Source organism: Eulemur rufifrons, chromosome 7 (assembly GCF_041146395.1).
Source record: "Eulemur rufifrons isolate Redbay chromosome 7, OSU_ERuf_1, whole genome shotgun sequence".
In the NCBI taxonomy this organism is placed as follows: Eukaryota; Metazoa; Chordata; class Mammalia; order Primates; family Lemuridae; genus Eulemur; species Eulemur rufifrons.
The window spans coordinates 86436259-86459017 of NC_090989.1; the positions used below are offsets into that span (position 1 = coordinate 86436259).

The window sequence follows — 22759 nt, forward strand, 5'->3', positions numbered from 1 at the left end:
CTATTTTATGGCCCTGTTATATGATAAGCAAAGATATTCTCAGAAATGACATTATATAGATTTGATGCTCTTTAATAGCTTGCTATTTATATTTATCCATGAATTTCAATGATTACAAATCTTCCAAGATTCTTGAAATAGAAAAAAATTATAACACACAAGGAGGAAAAGACACATTTTTAAACCAACCCTCCCCAATTTCTGGATACTTGAGCATATACTTTCTTCTTATTTAACATTCACTTTATGCAGAAATATTTTAAGTTCCCAAGAGAGACATCTGTAGCTGATTTGCTCTTGTGAGTTTTTTCTAGGCAGGTAAAAGAGTCAGTGAATTCAAAGTATTACACGGAGCAGGAGATACTAACTTACAGATCTGGATATAACTTAGAGCATGCACATTGGCTGATCTTAAATGTACAGATTTATCCATTTCATCTTTCATAATGTCTTCTTTATTGTACTACATATGGAAATGTCAATGAAAACTATTAAACTAGGAAATACTTTATGAAAGTCATAAAATGTTAGTTTGCATTGCATTTCAGTCAAGAATTACGGCTAATCCAAAGCACTGTTCATTATCTCTCTCTTTTTCTAGTTCAGTTCCTGTAATACTTGTTGGAAACTCTGTGGGCATCTGAAAGGTTGTTTCCAATATACATCAACAGACATTGGAGCTGGTATGAAACCACCTCCTAGTGGTGATATGATTATTTTCATACTGAGAAATAGCACATATTTTATCTGTGGTGAAAGTCATAAAAAGAATGCAGAAATTAAAGTGTGAACACTACTAATAAACAGGACAAATGTTCTGCTAAATTCTTTGAAATAGGCTACAAGTGGCTAAATTTAAATAAGTAACTGTAGTTCAACACCACAAACTATATGATTTTTTTCAAGTTACTTAGTAGGAAAATACATACTTTTACTTTCCATATATATTTTTTCAAACAATATTTTCTAAATATTTTAAATTTAGTTATAACTATATTCTTGTTCTCAAGGAGCTTTATAATGTAGTTGAAAAGAAAGGATAGGTCCCAAATTTATGCCAAACATGAATGAAGGGGAAGAAATTCAGAAGTTTCCATGTTTACCCCAAAATGTCAAGATTGCAGAATTTGGAATTTGAGAACTAAATTCAATTTTTAAGAAATAAATTTACGTTTTTACATACCTTCTCTATAACTGCATGATTTGTACCTCCTACATTATACCATAAAAGAGTAGCATGTGAAGAATTCTAGAACATGAAAAACTAGCTTACGGATTTTAATTTTTAAAAAATCAGGAATAGATCATTTTTTAAAAAAATTACATATCATTTTATGCACATTTAAAAAGAAATTAAAAATCAAGAAATGCCAAGTTATAGAGAAAAAGAAGATTTTTATAATCATTATATGCAAAAGTGGTTCATCTTACCTCTACTACTAGCTGCTGAAGAGATGGTGATGCTACAGGATGGAGACTTGAGTTACCCCGTATGGGACTATGGAGACTAATATAAGCCACAACATTTTTCTGCAGAACCTTCTTGAAATCCTGCAATCCAAAAAAGGATAAATCTTTAACAGAAATAAAAATAATAGATTCTCCTTTATTAGTTAAATGTCGAATAAGAAACACTTCATACTTAAAATCATTACATTTCATAAGTACTTTTCAAGAAGCAATCCAATATTATTTAATAGAATACACAAAGATTATAAGAGGATTTTAAATAAAGGTGGTGAGGAATCAGATATAACATATAATTAAAAATTTTAAAACATGTTCCTGACAAAAGTCAAATTTTAAGAGAAAATGTTCTTAAAAAGTTAACATAGCATGAGATTCAACTACACAGTACAAAATGGAATATTTGCTCCAGTGATTGAATTTAATTTTATACTCACTGAATTAGGAACAGACCTGGATAAACTATTTCAGTGATTAATAAAACTAGCCCTTTTCTTTGAAGCAATGAGCTACTTTTTGCAGAAAGTAACTCTTTATTCTAAGCAACATGGGGCATACTACAATTGTGACTTTGCAAATATTACTTTAAATAAAACCTGATGCATATTTAGGGCATGTAAGTAGCACAAAATGATTCTGTAGAATAGTTTTTCCCTTCTCTGCTGACCCCTACCGTGCAAAATTGAAGATCACTGATCCTATTAATAAGATACCACTAAGAAGTCCTTCTGTTATTTTCCTGCATTCATTGCATAAATATTAAGTGGGTAATTATCATGGTAGCATTTCTACAGAAATGCCTAAAAATTACGTTATGTCATGTCTTGGGAAAGTATCTTTCTTCTAGCACCATGGAATAAAATCTACAAAGACTTGTATACCTAATAAATCAATAATGTTATCACCATTTTATTTTTATTTTTTATTGTAGATTTACAATTTATAATTATAAAAACTTATGAGGTTATAGTTTATGAATACAATGTAGAGTAATTAAATCAAACTAGTTACGGTATCTATTATATTACCTCAAATATTCAACATTTTTGTGGTAAAAACATTTGAAATTTACTCTTAGCAATTTTGAAATGTGAAATACTCTATTATTATATATATTCACCACGTGGTACAATAGAACTAAAAAAAAAATACTCCTCCTGTATTTTTGTACTCTTTGATCATCATCTCCCCATTGCCCCCTACCCCTAAGTCTCTGGAAGCACCATTCTACATTCTGCTGAAGATGAATGCATAAAGAAAATATGGTATGTATACACAATGGAATACTACTCAGCCTTGAAAAAGAAGCAAATTTTGTCATTTGTGACAATCTGGTTATAATTGGAGAATATTATGTTAAGTGAAATAGGCCCGGCACAGAAAGACAGATACTGCATGTTCTCACTGTTATCCTTATTTTATGTTGAAAATTCAGCTATATCTCTGTTAAAGAGGTGAAAAGATAATCATTTAAAATTAATAAATATTTCAAATGAACATAAATGATTAATTTTAAACTTGAGTAATTTCTCCATAGTATTACTTAGAAATGTTTATTTTACTTAAGTTCTATGAAAAAACAGTTTCTATTTGCCCACTACTACATAGAAACTGTCTATATATTAGTCCATGTAATTCTCATGGGAACCTCACAAGGTAGGCATTAATGCATGCATTTAAGGAATCAAGTCTTAGAGAAGTTAATCTTGCCAACTACTACCTATTTTACAGTAGAAAGGATTTGAACTCCGGCTTTTTTGACTCTAAAATCTGTAGTATTTCCACAATAGCCTATGACAAATGAAGATACTTCACAGAAGAAATGGTACTTTTTAAAGTAAAGAACTTATTTAGTAAAATGTTATAATTTTCTTCAAGGATCAAGATTAGTATTGAGTCAATTCTCTAATAATTCTGTCATAATACATCACATTTTTAAGTTTATTGACCAACATCACCTAATCCTCTTAACTACAACTGTGGGTTTCCACAGGTTTCTATGTAAGCAAATTTAAATAGGGTAACACGACATGTCAACAAAGGCTTTCTTTGTTCACCTTCATGAGGGAATGTATTTGGACCATAAATTTGTTTCAGTCTAAAAGAAAATGTTTCATTCTCAGAAGGAGTAGATTTGATAAGAGTAGAAAGAACAGGACAACTAACAGTTTTCTAAATTTCTCTTCAACCAGATGGTTACAAAATGGTATTAAGAACTGCATTGAAATAATCTTCTGAGACATAGTAAATACAGAAATATGTTTTATAAGCCAGTAATAAAGTGAACATTATTCACCTTTTTTATTTTTCATGTGTTTTTCCCATCCAGGCATATGAAAAGCCTAAAAGTAACTGAATGTGTAATCACTTGACAAGTATGCCCTATACATACAAGTATTTGAAGACAGTGGTACCTAATCTTTTTGAGTAAGAATAACCTTTTCTAGTAGTTTTTCTTGTGAATTCCCACATTGTAGTACTTGTACTTTTAGTATCTGTTGATTGAGAAAATAGAAAATCACTGAAAGGTACAATCAATTCATTAATTAACTAAAATTAAAAATAAATTTGTATTTTAACCACAAAAATATCACGTACTTTGAAAGAATAATTGCTCACATACATGCAGGGCCACTTTGATTAGTACAGGCTTTGATGCTTGATGCTCAAATAAGTTTAAGGCCTTTTTGCCATGAAATTTCTTATGCATTGGGATTCAAGATATTTGTTAGGACCTACTAAAGTTAGACAAGTCTACTTTAGAACATAGTTCAGTTCAGAAATACAAGTATTAATTTAGGACTAACATAAATTGTGAAGGTTATGAAATAGGTATCCAGAAAACTATGATATAGTGAAATAAATCTTTGGAATTTGAAAAGAATCTTTAAGACATTTTCTTTATACACATTTTTTTTGTTACAAGAAAACAAACATTCTTTTATTGTTTATGAATTACTAACAGCGAGTTCAGACATATTCCCTAACTAGTTCTTTAACTTGTTTACCAATCTTTAAAGTAAGTAATTTGAATAGAGGTTTGATTCAGCAATTATATTTCCATCTTACTTACAAATTTGTCAATTTAAAAAGGTCCTTTAAGCAACGAAATTTTTTCATTTGAAGCAGTTTTTTTGAATAGAGATCAAACATTCACACCACTAATTTGCATATGGAAAAGCATTCCAATATGCAATGTGTGAATCTTGAATTTTACGCTGAAAATTTTTCTCATCTTTAAGACTTTTCTTTCCTTCAAATTAAAAAGACACTTGCTATTTTCTTGTCTATACCTTTTTGATATTTTCTTTGATATTCAGTAGACATTTTATGTTTTTTGAGTGCTTAACTAAAAAGTGTAACAAGAGAATTTTCCGTTAGATACAATTTTTTTCCTCAAAGGTAAAGTAGTAACGAAAAACTAGAATATTAAATAACTTTACTTTCCTAGTAAATTTGTGTAGATTTTTTAGTCTGCATATTGCTGTTGAACCTCTTGTTTTCATTTTAACTTTTTATTTTTAATTATTTTGGATACATAATAGTTGTATATATTCATAAGGTACATATGATATTTTGATACAGGCATACAGTGTGTATTAATAAAATCAGGATAACTGAGGTATCCATCACCTCCTTTAAAAAAAGATAAAAGTGTCAGGTTTTAGTCTGAAATGTTGGTTCTTAGTGCGCTCATGGCCGAAGAATGACCAGATGCATCAAAGTAAGATAAGCACGAAAATGAGGTTTATTGAGGAGAGAAAGATAGGATTATAGGAAAAGTGCAAGATATAGGTTTACAAAGCATAATGCATATGCCACAGATGATGACTGTAACCATTGTCACAGCAAAGGGAGAGCAAGGAGAAGGATGAAAAAATGGGCCTGATTATGGTCTGCATCTTGTTTATAGTGCCTGGATTGGGACCTCCCTTGTGGTTCAGATGTCACCATGGAAGCACTTTGAATGGACAGTTGGGAGCTGCATGACCTGAGTCTTACTGTGCATGCAGACCTCCCATGAGCCTCTCTGAAAGCCCATTTTGGGGGGGTAAATCACAGCAACACCCACTTTCATCCCTCGGAGACCCAGAATCCCTTGCTATCTACCTAACAAAAGGAAATAGAATATCTAAACGTTTTACAATGTTTTCATTGTTGTTAATATAGCATCAATGCAATTATCCATACTCATGTTCTATTAAAAATACAGTGCATTTGTGAGACACAAACCTCGCAGAAGCATTTGAAACTTCAATACTCAAGTTGTTTTCTAATTGTGCCTCATTGCATGCTTGATTTCATTTGGACACAGGCTTCCTAAAGTAGTTACTAGAGAAGTAGGCAGTAGGTAGGCAGACAGGAAACAAAAGGTAGGGAGAGAGGGATGAAGGGGTAGAGCAGTAGAAAGAGGGATGGAGGAAGAAAGGTAACTTCTATTTTAAATCCAATCTCCATATTGTATAGATAAAATATAATGCTAAGATAATAAACATTTAATATAGGTGATTGTTCCCTGATTCCAGATAATTCCTAAAAAGATTTTTTCAAAATAAAGGTGCGGTATGTATCACTTGATTCTTTCTTGTCCAGTGCCTGTCAATTTTTCTTCTGAGAAGAAAATTACAATAATAAGGCAAATATTATTGTGGGTTATATTGTAGCAGGGTTTGCAGATCTGGTAGGAACAGGGATAAAATGCTTAAATTATACACGGTTCACTATGGTCTAACTCTAATTCCTTCCCCCTTATTCTTACAGATGATCTCACCAAATTAGCAGATATAATACCCTGGTTGAGAGGCACATTATTGTCTTCAGCTCCAACAATTTTATTTTGTCTACTTTGGTGAAAAAAGAAAAGCATTGTAATTAATGTATATTTTATTTTACCTCTCCCCATTCATATGAGCCAATATTGCCAAAAGCTGTTCCTCCCCATGAGCAGAAAACAATAGTGCGGTCTGGTCTCCACCCTCTTTTAACTCTTAACATCAAGGCCCGGATAAAAGCTGTGATTATCGCAGTGCTACTGGCCCATTCTTGTCCATTATAACTGTATGCAGTATGATGGTGGCTGCCAACTATAACATACCGGTCTGGAAATAGAAGGGAACAAGAACCATTAGAACAAAATGTAAACCTTAACAATAAATGTAATGACATTTACATAATCCTATTGTACAACTGAGCAACAATTAAGCAAAATTGTTCTAATAATTAAGACTACTTTAATATTTTTCACCCACCGTCTTGATTCACACATCTGTGTATATCAAAGCAGAAGCAGCTGCTGAACTCAATTATGAATACAAAGCTTAGATCCATATTACTGTCCTTTACAACATGAATATTAATTAATGAAGTATACAAATACACCACAATGAAACTCTTATCTAGCATTTTTCCAGAATCACAGTGGGAAGTGCCCTATAAACAATGTGTGTATGCTCAGTAAATATTAATGAACTATTAATACATTTGAGGAAGCAGTTATTCAGTAGCTGTAAATATTAAAAATGTGGTAGTCATGTATGGATTTTGCAATAAATTAAGTGTTTAGGGAATTAATTACAGCTTCTAGTCCTTTTCCTTTCTCTGAAGAAAAGAAATAAAATTCACCAATATCAAAATTCATTCAACTACTGTAAAAGTTGCCTTTTAACAGATTTTCTTTCATATAATTACCCATAATTGATTAGATACGCTATTAGAAAAGTCTCCATGACACATGGAGGTGGTCTGTTCAATTTACATGACTGACTTGTCAGTAAAAAGATAGGTTGAAAATGTATCTCAAGAGTTTTCTCTGATTTTGTTGTCAGTGAATGTTATTGGTAATAGTAACAGAGCTAAATTTCTTTGACCAAGTAGCCCTAGCCCCATATATCTGTGTAAAAAGTATTATTGCATTATGAGATATCCCATAATTGGATGGTAAAGTATTCAGACTCTGAATCCAGTCTGCTTGGGTTTTAATCCAGGCTTTGAAACTCACTAGTTGTATGACCTGGGAAAGCTTATTTAAACTCTCTCTGACTTAATTTTTTTCAGTTCTAACATGAGAATACAAATAGTACATTCATTGTTCAATTATTTTGAGTGTTATGAGTTACTATTTGTAAGGCACTTTGGACAATGCCTGACACAAAGTAGGTTTTACACACATGTGGAATAAATGAATCACCCCTTATAACATCAAGAAACTACTACCTTACAAGAAATGTCACAGTGTGAAGCAATTGTAGTTTTCCACACTAATTTTAGAACTAGCAATGGATTTGATCTGCCAATATTTTATCAAGATTTAATTAGTGGTATTCATGGTGGGTCTGCAAATGTTGAAAACCTGGAATTTACTCATGTCCCAGAAATATCGGAAAGTTCTGCTTGGGATTGTTTTTATTCTAAATAACTCATATCTTAAAAACTTAATACTAATTGATGATTGTTTCCAATTTTCAAAGTCCATAAATAAGAAAATCATCTGAACAAAAAAGATTTTTGTATAGAATTCAAATAAGCAAAATATGAGAAGCTTTGCATATTATACACTGAATAGTAATGGTAAATTGATTTTTTAAAAAATTCCAGGTTTTTTTCATAGATTGAATTTTTTTACCTTACAGGTAGTATAATTTTGTACAACTGAGTTTTCCAATAATAACTTACAAATGTAGCAATGATGATAAATATTCTAGTACTTCACTTATGTATTCTTGTGATGAAAATTTGTTGAAATGCAATAGTAATAATTTCCAAATTTTTAATATCTTATATTTGAAGACACTAGGATAAGAGGTTAATCAACACTGCTACTGTAAGGAAGTCAGAAAGAATACGTACTTTTCATAAATTTTGTAAGAGTTGGCCAGCAAGAGACTAAGAGGATATAAAATTTGATCTGAAAATTCTCTGAGTTAGCAATTAGTTAAATTTTAATAAAGTGATAGAGAAGGAAAATTTGAGTAAATGTCCCAACAAAATCAATAGGAGTAGCACAAGTGTAATGAAAAACTGTTGCACCTACACTATATAACAAACACGTAAGACAATAATATATGATTCAGCTTTACATGAATTTAGAAGTGTTATTAACTAATTTCTTTATTAATATATGTCAGTCATTTGCACTTTTTTTGGCCTATATAATATCATCTGAAAACTACCAGAAACCCATAACAAGGTATAAAATTATTTAAAATCTAATCAGGTGATCATTTTCATAAGCACCTTCAAAACCTAAAGCCATGCAAACATTTGGCAGAATTGGCAGTGGACCAAGGGTCAGGAATGGGACCTAGATTAACACTGAAAAATTATATTTGGAAACAAAAACTTATTTTTTAAAAAAACATTAAAAACTAAAATTTTTCTCTTTAAAAAAATTTCTTTTCTTGATAAAAATAAAAATTCCAATGGCATTGTAATGAATAAAAAAGAAAAAAAATCGGCTTTTACAGCACATGCCAGTTTAACAAATCTAAACCGTTTCTTGTTTCATTCACCCCCCAATCCCCCCAAACAAACACACTCTCTACGAAGATTTCTTTTTGAAGAGATGTGGTATGAAGGAGAATACAGACCTAATTCTTAGTTTCATATTTATGTACTCTTAGAGTGGGAAAAAATTCTGGTTACATCTAAAGTGGGGTATGTAACTATGATATTAAACTATTATACAACATATCTTGTGCAGTTTCACATAAAATGTAGATTGTAAATACTTAACCCCACTTACCTGGAGATGCCAAGCCCCTTAAGTATCCAACAACATTAGTAACTGTTTTGAATTTCGTGACTGTTTGAACTTGCATGCTGACAATTCTTATTTCTGAAAAAATAAAAATGTAAAGATGTTTGTTTCTCGATATTCTGTTATATTTAAAAAAAAACATTAAAATTTATTTATCCAATATCATCAGCAAAAGAATTCCACACAGTTGGAATTTTTCCAAATAACCAAAGTTATACTTTTTTGACAAATATTTATTCAATACTTTGTGCAAACTCTATTTTAGGTGTTTGTTATGCAATGATGACTAAGATACACTTGCCAGCCGCATAGAACTGCGGAGCCATAAATAGGCAATTCTAAACCTCACATTCAATGCTGCACTGGGAGTTCAACAGGAGAGCACATAGGAGATGTGAACAGCTCATATTTAAAAAAAGGGGAAAAATAGATAAAAATATTTTCAAAGAATAGTGAACACTTTTCTGTCTTCTGAGAAAGAACATGTGGAAGACAATCTAACCTTTCCTATATGACTCATTGTTATATTAACACTTTAAAAACTAAATAGGCCAGGCACAGTGACTCACGCCTATAATCCTAGCACTTTGGGAGGCTGAGGTGGGAAGTTCGCTTGAGGCCATGAGTTTGAGACAAGCCTGAACAATAGCTAGATCCTATATCCACAAAAAAAATTAAAAAAAAAATTTAGCCAAGTTTAGTGGCATACCCCTGTAGCTATGAGCTATGATGGCACCACTGTACTCCACCTTTGGGTGACAAAGCCATACCCTATCTCTAAAAAAAAACAAAAAAAAAAAAAAGGAGAAAAAGAATGAGCCTTCTTGTTAATATCCTACAGGTTCTAACAGTTAATCTATAAGGTTTTTATCTTTCTTTATTTTCAACGTAGACAATCCCTTACCAAAAAATGATAGTTTGGCTTTGAAATCTTTATAGCTTTTGCTTACTGCTCTTAGCCTATCATTTTGTCTAGTGCTGCCAGTGCAGTATGTAATGGAGGCAATGATAGTATTAAGTTTGTGGGGTTTCTTCATAATAAGCTCTAATTGGTCATGATATATTTTCTGCTTAGCTTCCCAGACCAGACGAGATCGGACGCCTTCAGGCCGGCGTGGCCTTGTGATATATTTTCTATATGTGGTTACTATATTTGGTTTTCTATATTTGGTTTAGGGTATTTGCATATATAAGTTGATTGGTTGATAATTTAACTCATCATTTGTTCTAGCCTGGTTTTGACACCTGGATTATAAAACTGGACAAATACTTTAGGGATCTTTGCTTCTTTTCCTAGAGTTTATGTAGCATGGGGATTACCTATTTTACAGAGCAGTGATAGGAGACAATTATAAAACTATCTAGTTCTGGTATTTGTGTGCGTGTGTGTGTGTGTATGAAGAGAATACATTTTCTCTTCCAAAAAAAATCTTTGTAGTGGTTATAAATTCATTCAGATTTTTAACATAAGATTAATTATTTCTTCTAAATTTATTTGCATTTAGTTGTTCATTTTACTGTTACACTTAAAAAAATCACTGCGATATATCTGTAATTTTGTCCCATTTTCCATTTCTATCATTAACTTATGTCTTTTTTTCCTTTATCGGTTGCTAGAATTTGGCTAATTTATTAATATTTTCACAGAGCCAGTTTTGAAGTTTTTAAATCTTCATTATTTGTTTTTCACCTCAATATTCTATTCTATGTTTATTATTTTCTTTCTTAAATTTTACCTGAATATACTGTTGTTCTTTACCTAACTTTTTAATTTAAATGCTTTGTTCATTACCTTTCAAACTCTCTGTATATACATATCCATTTAAGGCTACAGATTTTGTATGTTAGCTATAGTACACTAATTTTAATATATGGTCTTATTATCTTTTAGATTCTAAATTTTTACAATTTCTATTATGATTCCTTCTATATTATATGTATTAGTTCAAGTAATTTTTAAATAGCCACAGACAAGGTATGATTACTGTTTTGATAATGATATCCAACTTAATTTAATCACAGACAGAGAACAAGGACTTATACTACCAATACCTTGATATTAGATGAGATTTGTTTTGTGACCCTATAGGCTACTGCATCTGATAAACAAACACAGCAGGAACAAAAATAAATGAATGGGACATTAAATTAAAAAGCTTCTGCACAGCCAAAGAAACAGTCATGAGAATAAACAGACCACCTACAGAATGGGAAAAAATTTTTGCATACTACACATCAGATAAAGGACTGATAACAAGAATCTATTTAGAACTCAGGAAAGTCAGCAAGAAAAAAATCAAGCAACCCTATCAAAAAGTGGGCAAATGACATGAATAGAAACTTCTCGAAAGAAGATATAAGAATGGCTAACAAACATATGAAAAAATGCTCAACATCCCTAATCATCAGAGAAATGCAAATCAAAACCACAATGAGATATCACTTAACCCCAATGAGAATGGCCTTTATCCAAAAAACTCAAAACAACACATGTTGGCGTGGATGTGGAGAGACAGGAACACTAATACACTGCTGGTGGGACTGCAAACTAGTGCAACCCCTGTGGAAAGCATTATGGAAGTATCTTAAACAGATTCAAGTAGACCTGCCATTTGACCCAGCAATCCCATTACTGGGCATATACCCAAAGGAAAAAAGGTCATTCTGTAACAAAGACACATGTACCCGAATGTTTATAGCAGCACAATTCACAATAGCAAAAATGTGGAAACAACCCAAATGCCCATCAATACATGATTGGATTAGTAAGCTGTGGTATATGTATACCATGGAATATTACTCAGCTATAAGGAATAATGAAGATACGACATCTCTATGGTTCTCCTGGAGAGAGTTGGAACCCATTATATTAAGTGAAGTATCCCAAGAAGGGAAAAACAAGCATCACATGTACTCACCAGAAAATTGGTTTCCCTGATCATCACCTAAATACAAACCTGGGAACGACACCAATTGGACATCAGACTGAGGTGGGGGGTGGGGGAGGGGATGGGGGTATGCCTACACAATGAGTGCATTGCGCACCGTTTGGGGAGTGGTAACACTTGAAGGTGCTGACTCGGGAAGGGGGGGTGGGGAAGGGAGGGATATATACCTCATGATGGGTGCAATGCGCACGACCTGGGGAACAGACACGCCTGGAGCTCTGACTTGGGGGGAAAGGCGGTACAGGAGCAACATATGTAACCTGCAATTCTGTATCCCCCATAACAAGATAAAATAAAAAAATATATAAAATAAAAAAAAAATAAAGTGAGTGTTGACAATAAAAAAAAAAAAAAAAAAAGAAAAACAAGCATCACATATACTCACCTAAATACACATCTGGGAACGACACCAATCGGATATCAGACTGAGGTGGGGGATGGGGGAGGGCATGGGGGTATGCCTACACAATGAGTGCATTGCGCACCGTTTGGGGAATGGTAACGCTTGAAGGTGCTGACTCCGGAAGGGGGGGTGGGGAAGAGAGGGATATATACCTACATGATGGGTGCAACGTGCACTATCTGGGGAACAGACATGCATGGAGCTCTGACTTGGGGGGAAAGGCGGTACATGGGCAACGAATGTAACCTGCAATTCTGTATCCCCCATAACATTAAGATGAAATAAAAAAAAATAGAATTGGAAAAAAAAAAAGAATAAATTTTTTAATAAATATTCCATATAAAGATTATGCATTTCCTAATTAATGGGTATAGCATTCTACATAGTCCAGTAGATCAAACTTGAAAATTGTGTGGCTATAACCTTACTAATGATTCTTTATGTTTTCTCTATTAATTATTGAAAGATGTTAAAGTTTGTCACAGTGATATTAAATTTGTTAATTTATTATGGCAATACTATAAAATTTTTCTTGGTGTATTTTTAGATTAATTTGTTAGGTCTATAGAAGTTGGGAATTGCTGTATCTTTCTGACTAATTATTACGTATATATCTTTTATATCCCAATTTTATTTCCCTAAAGTCTTCTCTTCCTCCCTCACCCACTTGATAGTAACATAATTACTCTGTCTTTCTTTTGGTAGGTATTTCTCTGATATATATTTTCCCAGCATTGCATTTGCTTTTGCCAGGCATCCCAGGGGCATTTCTGGCCTGGGGTCAATTTTTATGCTAATTGTTTGGCTTAGAATTGCCATAGTACAATGGTAGTGAAAACTCTAAGCCAGGGGTTTTGATTTCTAAAAGCAGATTTTTTTTTTTTTTTAATCATCCAGAGCTCAAGCAGAAGAAAGCTTCCCTCTACCAGTGGGTGGGTTTCTTTCTACTCTTCCCACTTCCACCCCATGATCCTGGTTTTATATAGAGGTCACAGTTCCAACTGGCTGCCTCCATGGGCACAGGACTATATCTTCTGTCCTCACATGAGCGCTGTCTTCCCACTCTCATTTACCAGGACCCATAACCTTTCAATGTCAGGCAACCACAGAGGCAAATCTTTTGCTTATTTCTCTGATTTTTAATTCTTTTTTCATTTTTGCTTGTGGATATTTGGTTATATTTGACTCTCTTTTTTGATAGCTGCTTTTTAAAACAATTTTTCTTTTAATACCTTCAGCATTCCTAGACATTTACATGGAAGGATTTCAAATTGTTTTATTCTGTCTTGTTCTACATACTGGAATCTAAGACTGCTACTTTTTTAAAAAAGTACAGAAGTCTGATAAAATAAACCCAATCTTTTGCTCTGGAAAGGATGCTATATTTACATTGCATCCTTCCAACTGAAAGAAGGACTTCCATATGTATCACTAGGCAAAGATGAGGTCAAAATAATGACATATTAATATAGCAGAAAGTGGCTTTTCATCTATTTATTTACATCCTCACACGTGTTGATCCTAATATATATTGTTTTATATTATTCCATACCCATGTCTGAAAAAATATATACAGTTTGTTTTCCTTCATTAGAATCAGCACCATGATAACAGTATACATTTTAATAATGAATATCAGTAAAATCTAGGATAAACTTGCACTCTAAGGACACATCCACTGCTGCTGGCTTTACTAATTTGAAGAACTCATTGGCAAGGCAGTATTACTCTTCATAGCAATAACAATAGTAATCTTGTACTTTGGAAGTTATCCTACAGGAGTAATTCAATTCTCGGCAGTATCCTCTATAACAGCAATTACAGAAAACAACACAAATAACCCAAATAAGGAAATGACTTAGAAAATTGTGATAAAACGCGTGACTGTTAAAATGTGAAAAGAATATGTAGAAATATAGATACACTGTAAGTGAAGAAAACAGAACACAGAGAGATATATGTAATGATTGAGCTTAGGTAAAAACGTGTGTTTTTTTGAACAAACCGTGAAAAAGGAGAGATTAACATAGTAATCTCATGGTATAGAATTTGGTTTAGGCAAGGCTTCCCAAATCTGCTGGGATGAGGCACTGTGAACAACAGAAGCTTGGCCAAACCCGCACTCCGTGGCATTTATTCCTCTCTTGGATCCCCAGGGACGGTGGAATTAACACTTAAGGAGATTGCCTTTCTCCAGTGCTGCACCTGATAACATTGAATCCTTTTGTACTCTGGGAACTTTTAGAATTTTTGCCTTTTTTTATGCTTGTAAATTTAACTATAAAATATATAGGCTCTTTTTCCCTGGAAATAGTATTACTTTTTCAACTATTTTCTCTTTTCCATTTCTTCTGATGCTCTTTCTAGAACTCCTATTTTTATCCACTGTATCATTTAGTTGTACTTTCACACTTTCTTTATCTTTTTCTGTGGTTCTCTGGAAAAATTTTTTAATCTGATCTTTTGCCTCTTGAATTTATTCTTTACTTATATCTATTTTTCACTGTATCCATCTATCTATGTTATTTATTGGTATATTTCTTTCAATTATTCTATTTTCCATACCTATTATTTCCTCATTTTTAATGTTTTTTAGTTTTTTGTTTTATGTTGCTAATACAGTCCATTCTCTTTTTGAATTTACTTATAATTCTTATTTTAAATTCATATACTATGTGTTCCAACATAGTTACTTCAGGTAGTATAAGCATTCATCGTGTTAATTTTCTGCTGTGGTGGAGATGGACATCAGGATCTGGGTACTTTGGTCTGGAAGTTTATGTGGCTCAGCAGAGGGTATCGGGGCTGAAGCATGGGGAGAACAGTGTCTGTGTGTGTGTGTGTGTGTGTGTGTGTATTTGTATGTGTGTGAAAGCCTGAATATGAGGAGGAAAGCAATTGCCAGAGGGAACAGTGCAATGAAAGAAGTCATTGAAGCAGAGTGAGAAGGGCACCTACATTTAAGAACTGAACAACAGATAGTTTTGGAGCCTAAGTAGGGTGAGGAAGTAAACTACATTAGGGTAGGGGCAGGCGGAACATTTGATGTAGGGTGAACAGCTCATATAAGGCAGTGCCTGGAATGGGTGTTGGAGCCATAGAGGAGTGAGAAAGGCATCCTTGTGGAGAAGGGAGTAATGACATCAACTGATTACACACAGGGAAACTGTGTGTAACATTACCTATGAGAAGCACATTTCTGACTGTCAGAGAAGGGATTTACAAACATGGAAAGAAAAATATAACTAGGAGTTGAAATGTTGTCATGTTTTTAATATATACATACATAGATACAAAAGTAAATACCAATGTATTTACTGTGTGTAAAATCTGTGTGTAAAATCTGTATGTATGCATAACGGTATTTTATATACTTACATAAAATATAATATCAAAATATAACTATATTTTCCTAGCTTTGTTCACTGAGTAGTACTGAGAGAAGCAACACTCTAATAGCAATTAACATATCTAGAATGCAAATAGTGTTTTCTAGACACTATTCTCCACCCAAAGGAACTGGTCTCTTTGGAGAAATGGTTGATAACAGATGATTTGGTACATCTTACAGTGCCAAAAACTAAGAAAATACTTGAAGAATAATGAGTATATGCCAAAGGACACAAGACCCAGTGAAGTTGCTATTACTGGCTAACATTGGACAATTAGGGTACCAAAATATAAACAGTACTGGTTTATATCCCATAGAATCAATTATGAACATAAACTCTAAGCAAATAATGAATCAATATGGTATATATAAGTAAGGAAACATACAAACAAATGAACAGGAAAAAAAGAAATCTCTTTTTTACAGTAGAATGCCAACTAATAAATGTAGAAGGGATGATGAAATTAGAGGGTCACCACTGGCATCATCATGGTAATGACTAATTGTGCAAGAAGCATCAACAAACACTGAAACTAGCAGGTAGAAGTAACAGGATGTTTACATGATTTTAAATGCTTGTTGATTACAGAAGAAAAATGAAAAAGAGTAACTCCAATAAGGATACCTGGAAGACACCACCTTAAGTGGTGAGCAAGTGATCAAGGGTAGTAGCATCACCAGAGATGGGACAAATTGACATCATGTACCACCTGATAAAGACACCATGGGAAAAACAAAGTCTCACTTCTTATATTACTGTGTGATATTACAAAGATGCAAAGCCTGAATCTATTCATGGGAAAACATCAAATATATCCAGAATGAGGGACATTCTGAAGATAATTGGCACATAGTCTTCCAAGGTATCAAGGCAAAGGAAGTCAAGAAAAGACAGAAATTATTCCAGGTTGAAGGAAATGAGAAACTTGACAACCTAGTGTAACACATGATTCTACTTTGGATCTTTTTGCAATTTAGGACATTATTGAGACAATTGACAAAAGCTGAAAAGGGCCTGTGGAGTTCATGGTAGTAATGTAGCAAAGATTCATTCCTGGTTGTATCATTTATGTAGGAAAATGTCATTGTGGGAGAATTCAGATATGATAGTTTATGGTGTCTTTAGTTTGCTCTTGAGTAGTTGAGGAAAATATATTCTTTTTATTATTCTTGAAACTTTTCTGTAAGTTTGAATTTATTCAAAATAAAAAATTTCACTGTTGAAATTTGAAATTAGAAAATCCTGCAGAACAGTTAAGAGTAATTTATTATTTAAAAAAAATGGTGTGTGTGTGTGTGTGTGTGTATGTATTGCTACTTTAAAATTACATTTCCACCACACATTTACCAAATGGTTCTGTCTTTCATGTTGAAAATTTGATGACAGCTTTAAATATGACATGTGAACTTCAAAAGATTTCAAGATGACAAAAATGTGTTACACTCAGAGAACATTTGTATTCAGATAGGGTGAGGGATGTCAGAGCTAAGAGACATGAAAGGAGCCACCTCTCACTATTCCTTAATTTCATCATGTGCAGAGAAAAATATCTGCTACTAATACTGTGTTCCAGAGACAATTGTCTTGCATTTTCATTGCAATGATTAAGGCTTGACTGGTTCTCAGTCTTCTCATTTCCTGATAGCAAACAAAGCTATAACTATACCTACATTGTTAATAAGTATACCCAATATCTAGGAAAAATACCAATCTTATTCAGAGAGATTCGAGGAATAACACTTGCTATTAACTCTGAGTCCCAATTCCAATAATTCAGCTTTTGTTGAGTTGCTACACATAGTTCTTCCTATGGTCCCTAATTTTAATTGAATAATTGTCTTATTCTATACACTTAAATCTATTCTTGACTACCTGACTCTAGAAGAAATTCTTCTAGGACTGAGTTCTAAATAGGTTTTTTTTTTTTTTTCTAATTTCAAAGTATTGTGGGGGTTTAAATGTTTTTGGTTATATGGATCACTTTTGTAATGCTCAAGTCATGATTAAAAGTGTGCCCATCACACAGATGGTGTTCATTGCACTCATTAGGTTGGTTTTTGCCCATCCCCTCTTTGCCCCTCTCCTTTATTTAATTTCCTTTGAGATTTACTTCCCTCTGTGCATATGTGTGCTCATCAGTTAGTTCCAATTTAATAGTGAGTACATGTGTTGTTTGTTTTTCCATTCTTTAGATATTTCACTTAGGATAACAGTCTCCAGTTCCATCCAAATTGTTGCAAAAGGCATTAAGTCATCCTTCTTCATGGCTGAGTAGTATTCCATGGTATAAATATACTACATTTTGTTAATCTACTCATGAATTGATGGGTATTTGAGTTGATTCCACATTTTTGCAATTGTGAATGGTGATTCAATAAACATTTCCATGCAGATGTCCTTTTGCCTTTAGGTAAATACACAGTGGTAGGATTGCTGGATCAAATGGTAGATCTACTTTTAGTTCTTTGAGGAATTTCCATACTGTTTTACATAGAGGGTGTACTAATTTTCAGTCCTACCAACAGTGTATAAATGTACCTTTTTCTCTGCACCCATGCCAGAAACTATTGTTTTTGGACTTTTTAATAAAAACCATTCAACGTGGATAAAGTGATATTTCATTATGGATTTGCTTTTTATTTCCATGATGATTAATGACATTGAGCAGTTTTCATATGTTTATTGGTCATTCATCTATTCTCTTTTGAGAAGCTTCTCTTCATGTCTTTGTTTATTTTTTGATGGGGTTGTTTGATTTTTTTCCTTACTGATTTGCTTGACTTCTTTGTAGATTCTGTTTATTAGTCCTTTATCAGATGTATAGCTTGCAAATATTTTTCTCCTGTTCTGTAGATGGTTTGTTTGCTCTGTTAATTGTTTCCTTGGCTGTGCAAAACCTTTTTAATTTAGTAAAGCCCATTTATTTGTTTATGTTGTTCCTGTGATTTTTATTGGGGTCTTTTTCACAAATTCTTTGCCTACACTGCTATCCAGAAGAGTTTTTCCAACATTTTCTTCTAGAATTCTATGGTCTCATGCCTTACATTTAAGTCCTTTATCCACCTTGAATGAATTTTTGTGAGTGGTGACAGATATGGATCCTGGCTCATTCTTCTGCATGTGGCTATTCCAGTTTCCCAGCATCATTTATTGAATAGGGATTCTTTTCCACAGTGTACATTGTTTTCTGCTTTGTCAAAGACCAGTTGGCTATATGTGGATGGTTTTATATGTCTGGGCTTTCTGTTCTTTTCCTTTGGTCTACATCTCTAATTTTGTGCCAATACCACACTGTTTTGGTTCCTATGGCCTTATAGTATAGTTTGAAGTCTGGTAATGTGATGCCTCCCAATTTATTTCTTTTTTTTAAGATTGCATTGGCTATTTGGGCTATTTTCTGGCTCCGTGAAAAATTATTTTTTCTAGATCTGTGAAATGTGACATTGGTATTTTGATGGGAATTACATTAAATCTGTAAATCACTTTGGGTAGTACAGACATTTTAACAATATTGGTTCTATCAACAATGTTGGTTCTACCAATCCATGAGCATATGTTTTTCCACTTGTTTATATCATATGCAATTTCTTTCCTCAGTGTTTTGTAGTTCTCTTTGTAGAGATCTTTCACAGGATTGGTTAAGTATATTCCTAGGTATTTTATTTTCTTTGTATCAATTGTGAATGTTATTGTGTTTTTGATTTGATTCTCAACAAAGGGGTGCTGGATTTTGTTGAATGCTTTTTATGTATCTATTGGAATAATCATATGATATTGATTTTTGCTTTTGTTTATGTGGTGAATCACATTTATTGATTTACATGTGTTGAAACATCCTTGTGTCTCTGAGATGAAGCCCACGTAGGTCATAATGGATTTTTTTTTGATATGGTGTTGAATTTGGTTTGCTAATATTTTACTGATGATTTTTGCATCTATATTCATAAGGGATAGTTTTCATTTTTGTTGTGTCATTTCCTGGCTTTTGTATCAAGGTAATATTGGCTTCATAGAATAAGTTGGGAAAGAATCCCTCCTTCTCAATGTTATGGAATAATTTCTGCAGAATGGGTACCAACTCTTCTTTGTAGGTCTGGTAAAATTTGGGTATGAATCCATCTGGTCTGGGGGGTTTTACACTGGAATATTTTTCATTGTTGCTTCAGTCCCATTGCTTGTTATTTGACTATTGAGGAGTTCTATTCCTTCCTGATCAAGTCTTAGGAGGTTGTGTGTTTACAAAAATTTGTTGATTGCCTTTATGTTTTCAATTTTATGTGTATAGAGATTTTGATAATACTCACAGAAGACATTTTGTATTTCTCTGGTATCACTTGTCTCTTTTTTCATTTTTGCTTGAGCTTGAGTCCTTTCTCATCTATTCCTGGTTAATATATCAAGAGGTCCATCAATTTTGTTTATCTTTTCAAATAACTAACTTTTTGTTAGTTATTTTTTCATTGATCTGTATAATTTTCTTATTTTCAATTTTGTTAAGTTCTGCTCTGATCTTAGTTATTCCTTTTTTTCTGCTGTCTTTGTGTTTGGTTTGCTCTTCTTTTTCTAGTTCCTTGAGATGTGTTATTAGATTGTTAGTTTGTGATCTTTCTGTTTTTTTCATGTAGGCACTTAAGGCTATGAATTTTTCCCCTTAGGACTGCTTTTGCTTTATCCCATAGATTTTTGATAGCTTGTGTCCCCTTTGTCATTCAGCTCAAGGAATCTTTTAATTTCCATCTTAGTTTCATCACTGATCTTATAATTGTTCAGCAGCAGGTTTTTTAATTTCCATGACTTTGTGCAGAATTGAGTGCTTCTCTTAGAGTTGATTTCTAGTTTCATTCCACTGTGGTCTGAGAAGATACATGGTATGATTTCTATTTTTTTAAATTTGTTGAGACATGTTTTGTGGTCTAAGATATGATCAATCTTGGAGACTGTTCCATGTGCTGATGAGAAGAATGTATATTCAGTAGTTTTGGGGTAAAATGTTCTATAAATTTCTATTGGGACCACTTGTTTTGGAGTCCCATTTAAATCCAGTGTTTCTTTATTTTCTGCTTGGAAGATCTGTCCAGTTTTGTCAGTGGGGTGTTGAAGTCCCCAGCAATTACAATGTTGTTCTTTATCTCTTTGCTTAGATCTAGTAGGGTTTGCTTTATGAATCTGGGTGCTCCTGTGTTAAGTAGATAAATGTTTAGGATTGTTATATCTTCTTGTTGAATTGCTCCCTTTGCCATTATATAATGACTATCTTTGTATTTCTTTACTACTGTCGATTTAAAGTCAATTTTATCTGATACGGGAATGGCTACACCTGATTTCTTTTGGTTCCCATTGGCATGGAATTTTCTTTTTTTCCATCCCTTCACTTTGAGTCTGTGTGACTCCTTTTGGGTTAGATGTGTTCCCTGGAGACAGCAGATACTTGGCTTGTATTTTTTTTTTATCGATTCAGCCAGGCTATGTCTCTTGAGTGGGGAATTTAAGACATTTACATTGATAGAACTGATATGCGGTATGCTGTTCTGTTTATCATGTTGGGTAGTACCATATTGATTTGTTTTACCTCTTGTACTATTGTTTTATATGAGCTCTGAGCTTTAGCTTTTGAGTGGTTTTACTCTAGTGGGTAACCATTATGCTGATCCATGTATAATGCAGTTCTGAGTATTTCTTGCAGGGCCAGTTTAGTCCTGACAAATTCCCTCAGTGATTGCTTGTCTGGAAAAGTCTTTATTTCTCCTTTACATATGAAACTTAGTTTTTCAGGATACACAATTCTAGGCTGGCAGTTGTTCTGTTTAAGAAGACTGAAGATGGGGCCCCAACACCTTCTGGCTTGTAAGGACTCTTTTGAGAAGTCTGCCGTTAGCCTGATGGGTATTCCTTTGTAAATTACTTGATGATTTAGCCTTATATCTCACAGGAGTTCCTCCTTCCTGTTGACATTGACCAGTATGATGACTGTGTGTCTTGGTGATTGCCTCTTTGTGATGAATCTTCCATGTGTTCATTGAACTTCTTGTAGCTGGATGTCTAAATCTCCAGGAAAACCAGAAAAGTTTTCCTCAATTACTCCCTTAAATAGGTTTTCCGACCCTTGTGTGTTTTCTTCTTCATCCTTAGGGATGCCTATGATTCTTATATTTGGCTGTTTTAAATAATCCCATATTTCTTGTAGGCTTTGTTCATTCCTTTTAATTCTCTGTTTTCATTTTTGACTTAGTTAATTCTATAGAGTTGGTTTAAGTAGTTTTTTTCCTCTAATTTTTCTACACCTCATGGGGACTAGAATCTGCTTTAGGATCACAGTTATGATGATTAGGACTCTGGAATCTGCTAATGCCTTTCATAAATGCCAACTGTTTGCCTGCAAATCTGGTATGAACTGCTTCTAGAGTCTATGCCATTATAACTTGTACACTTTCAAGGCAATAGTAGCTATCCCCTGCCTCTCGAATACAAACACACACAAATTCACATCTATATGTGCATGTACTCATGTGAGCTTGCATATATTTGGAAAAACAAGTAAAGTTTAATTAAATTTTATTCTTTTTAATTAGTAAAATTATCTAAATAGAAAGATATTTTGATGAATATGAATCCCAGAAAAAATAACTTTTCCTCTTTGTATCACTGGTAAGGGTGAAAACTGGCAATTGATTTCCTCATTTTTTTTTTTTTACCAAACTCTTCCGCAAATCACAAATCATGAAATTAGTCAGCAGACTTATCACCTGTAACATTATCTGCACTGCATATTTTTCATTTGTCCATTCAGATCTAT

At 33.2% G+C, this 22759-nt stretch overlaps 1 protein-coding gene across 1 annotated transcript in view; it reads right to left on the reverse strand.

The window, feature by feature from the left end:
* The window catches only part of NAALADL2 (N-acetylated alpha-linked acidic dipeptidase like 2), an 899092-nt gene that overhangs the window by 307476 nt on the left and 568857 nt on the right, over window positions 1–22759 (reverse strand). Inside the window, exons 7-9 of the mRNA XM_069471997.1 lie at window positions 9209–9301; window positions 6361–6566; window positions 1432–1551 (exon numbers count right to left, since the gene is read on the reverse strand). Of these exons, the coding sequence (XP_069328098.1) occupies window positions 1432–1551; window positions 6361–6566; window positions 9209–9301 (419 nt within the window). The remainder of the gene's footprint in view (window positions 1–1431; window positions 1552–6360; window positions 6567–9208; window positions 9302–22759) is intronic.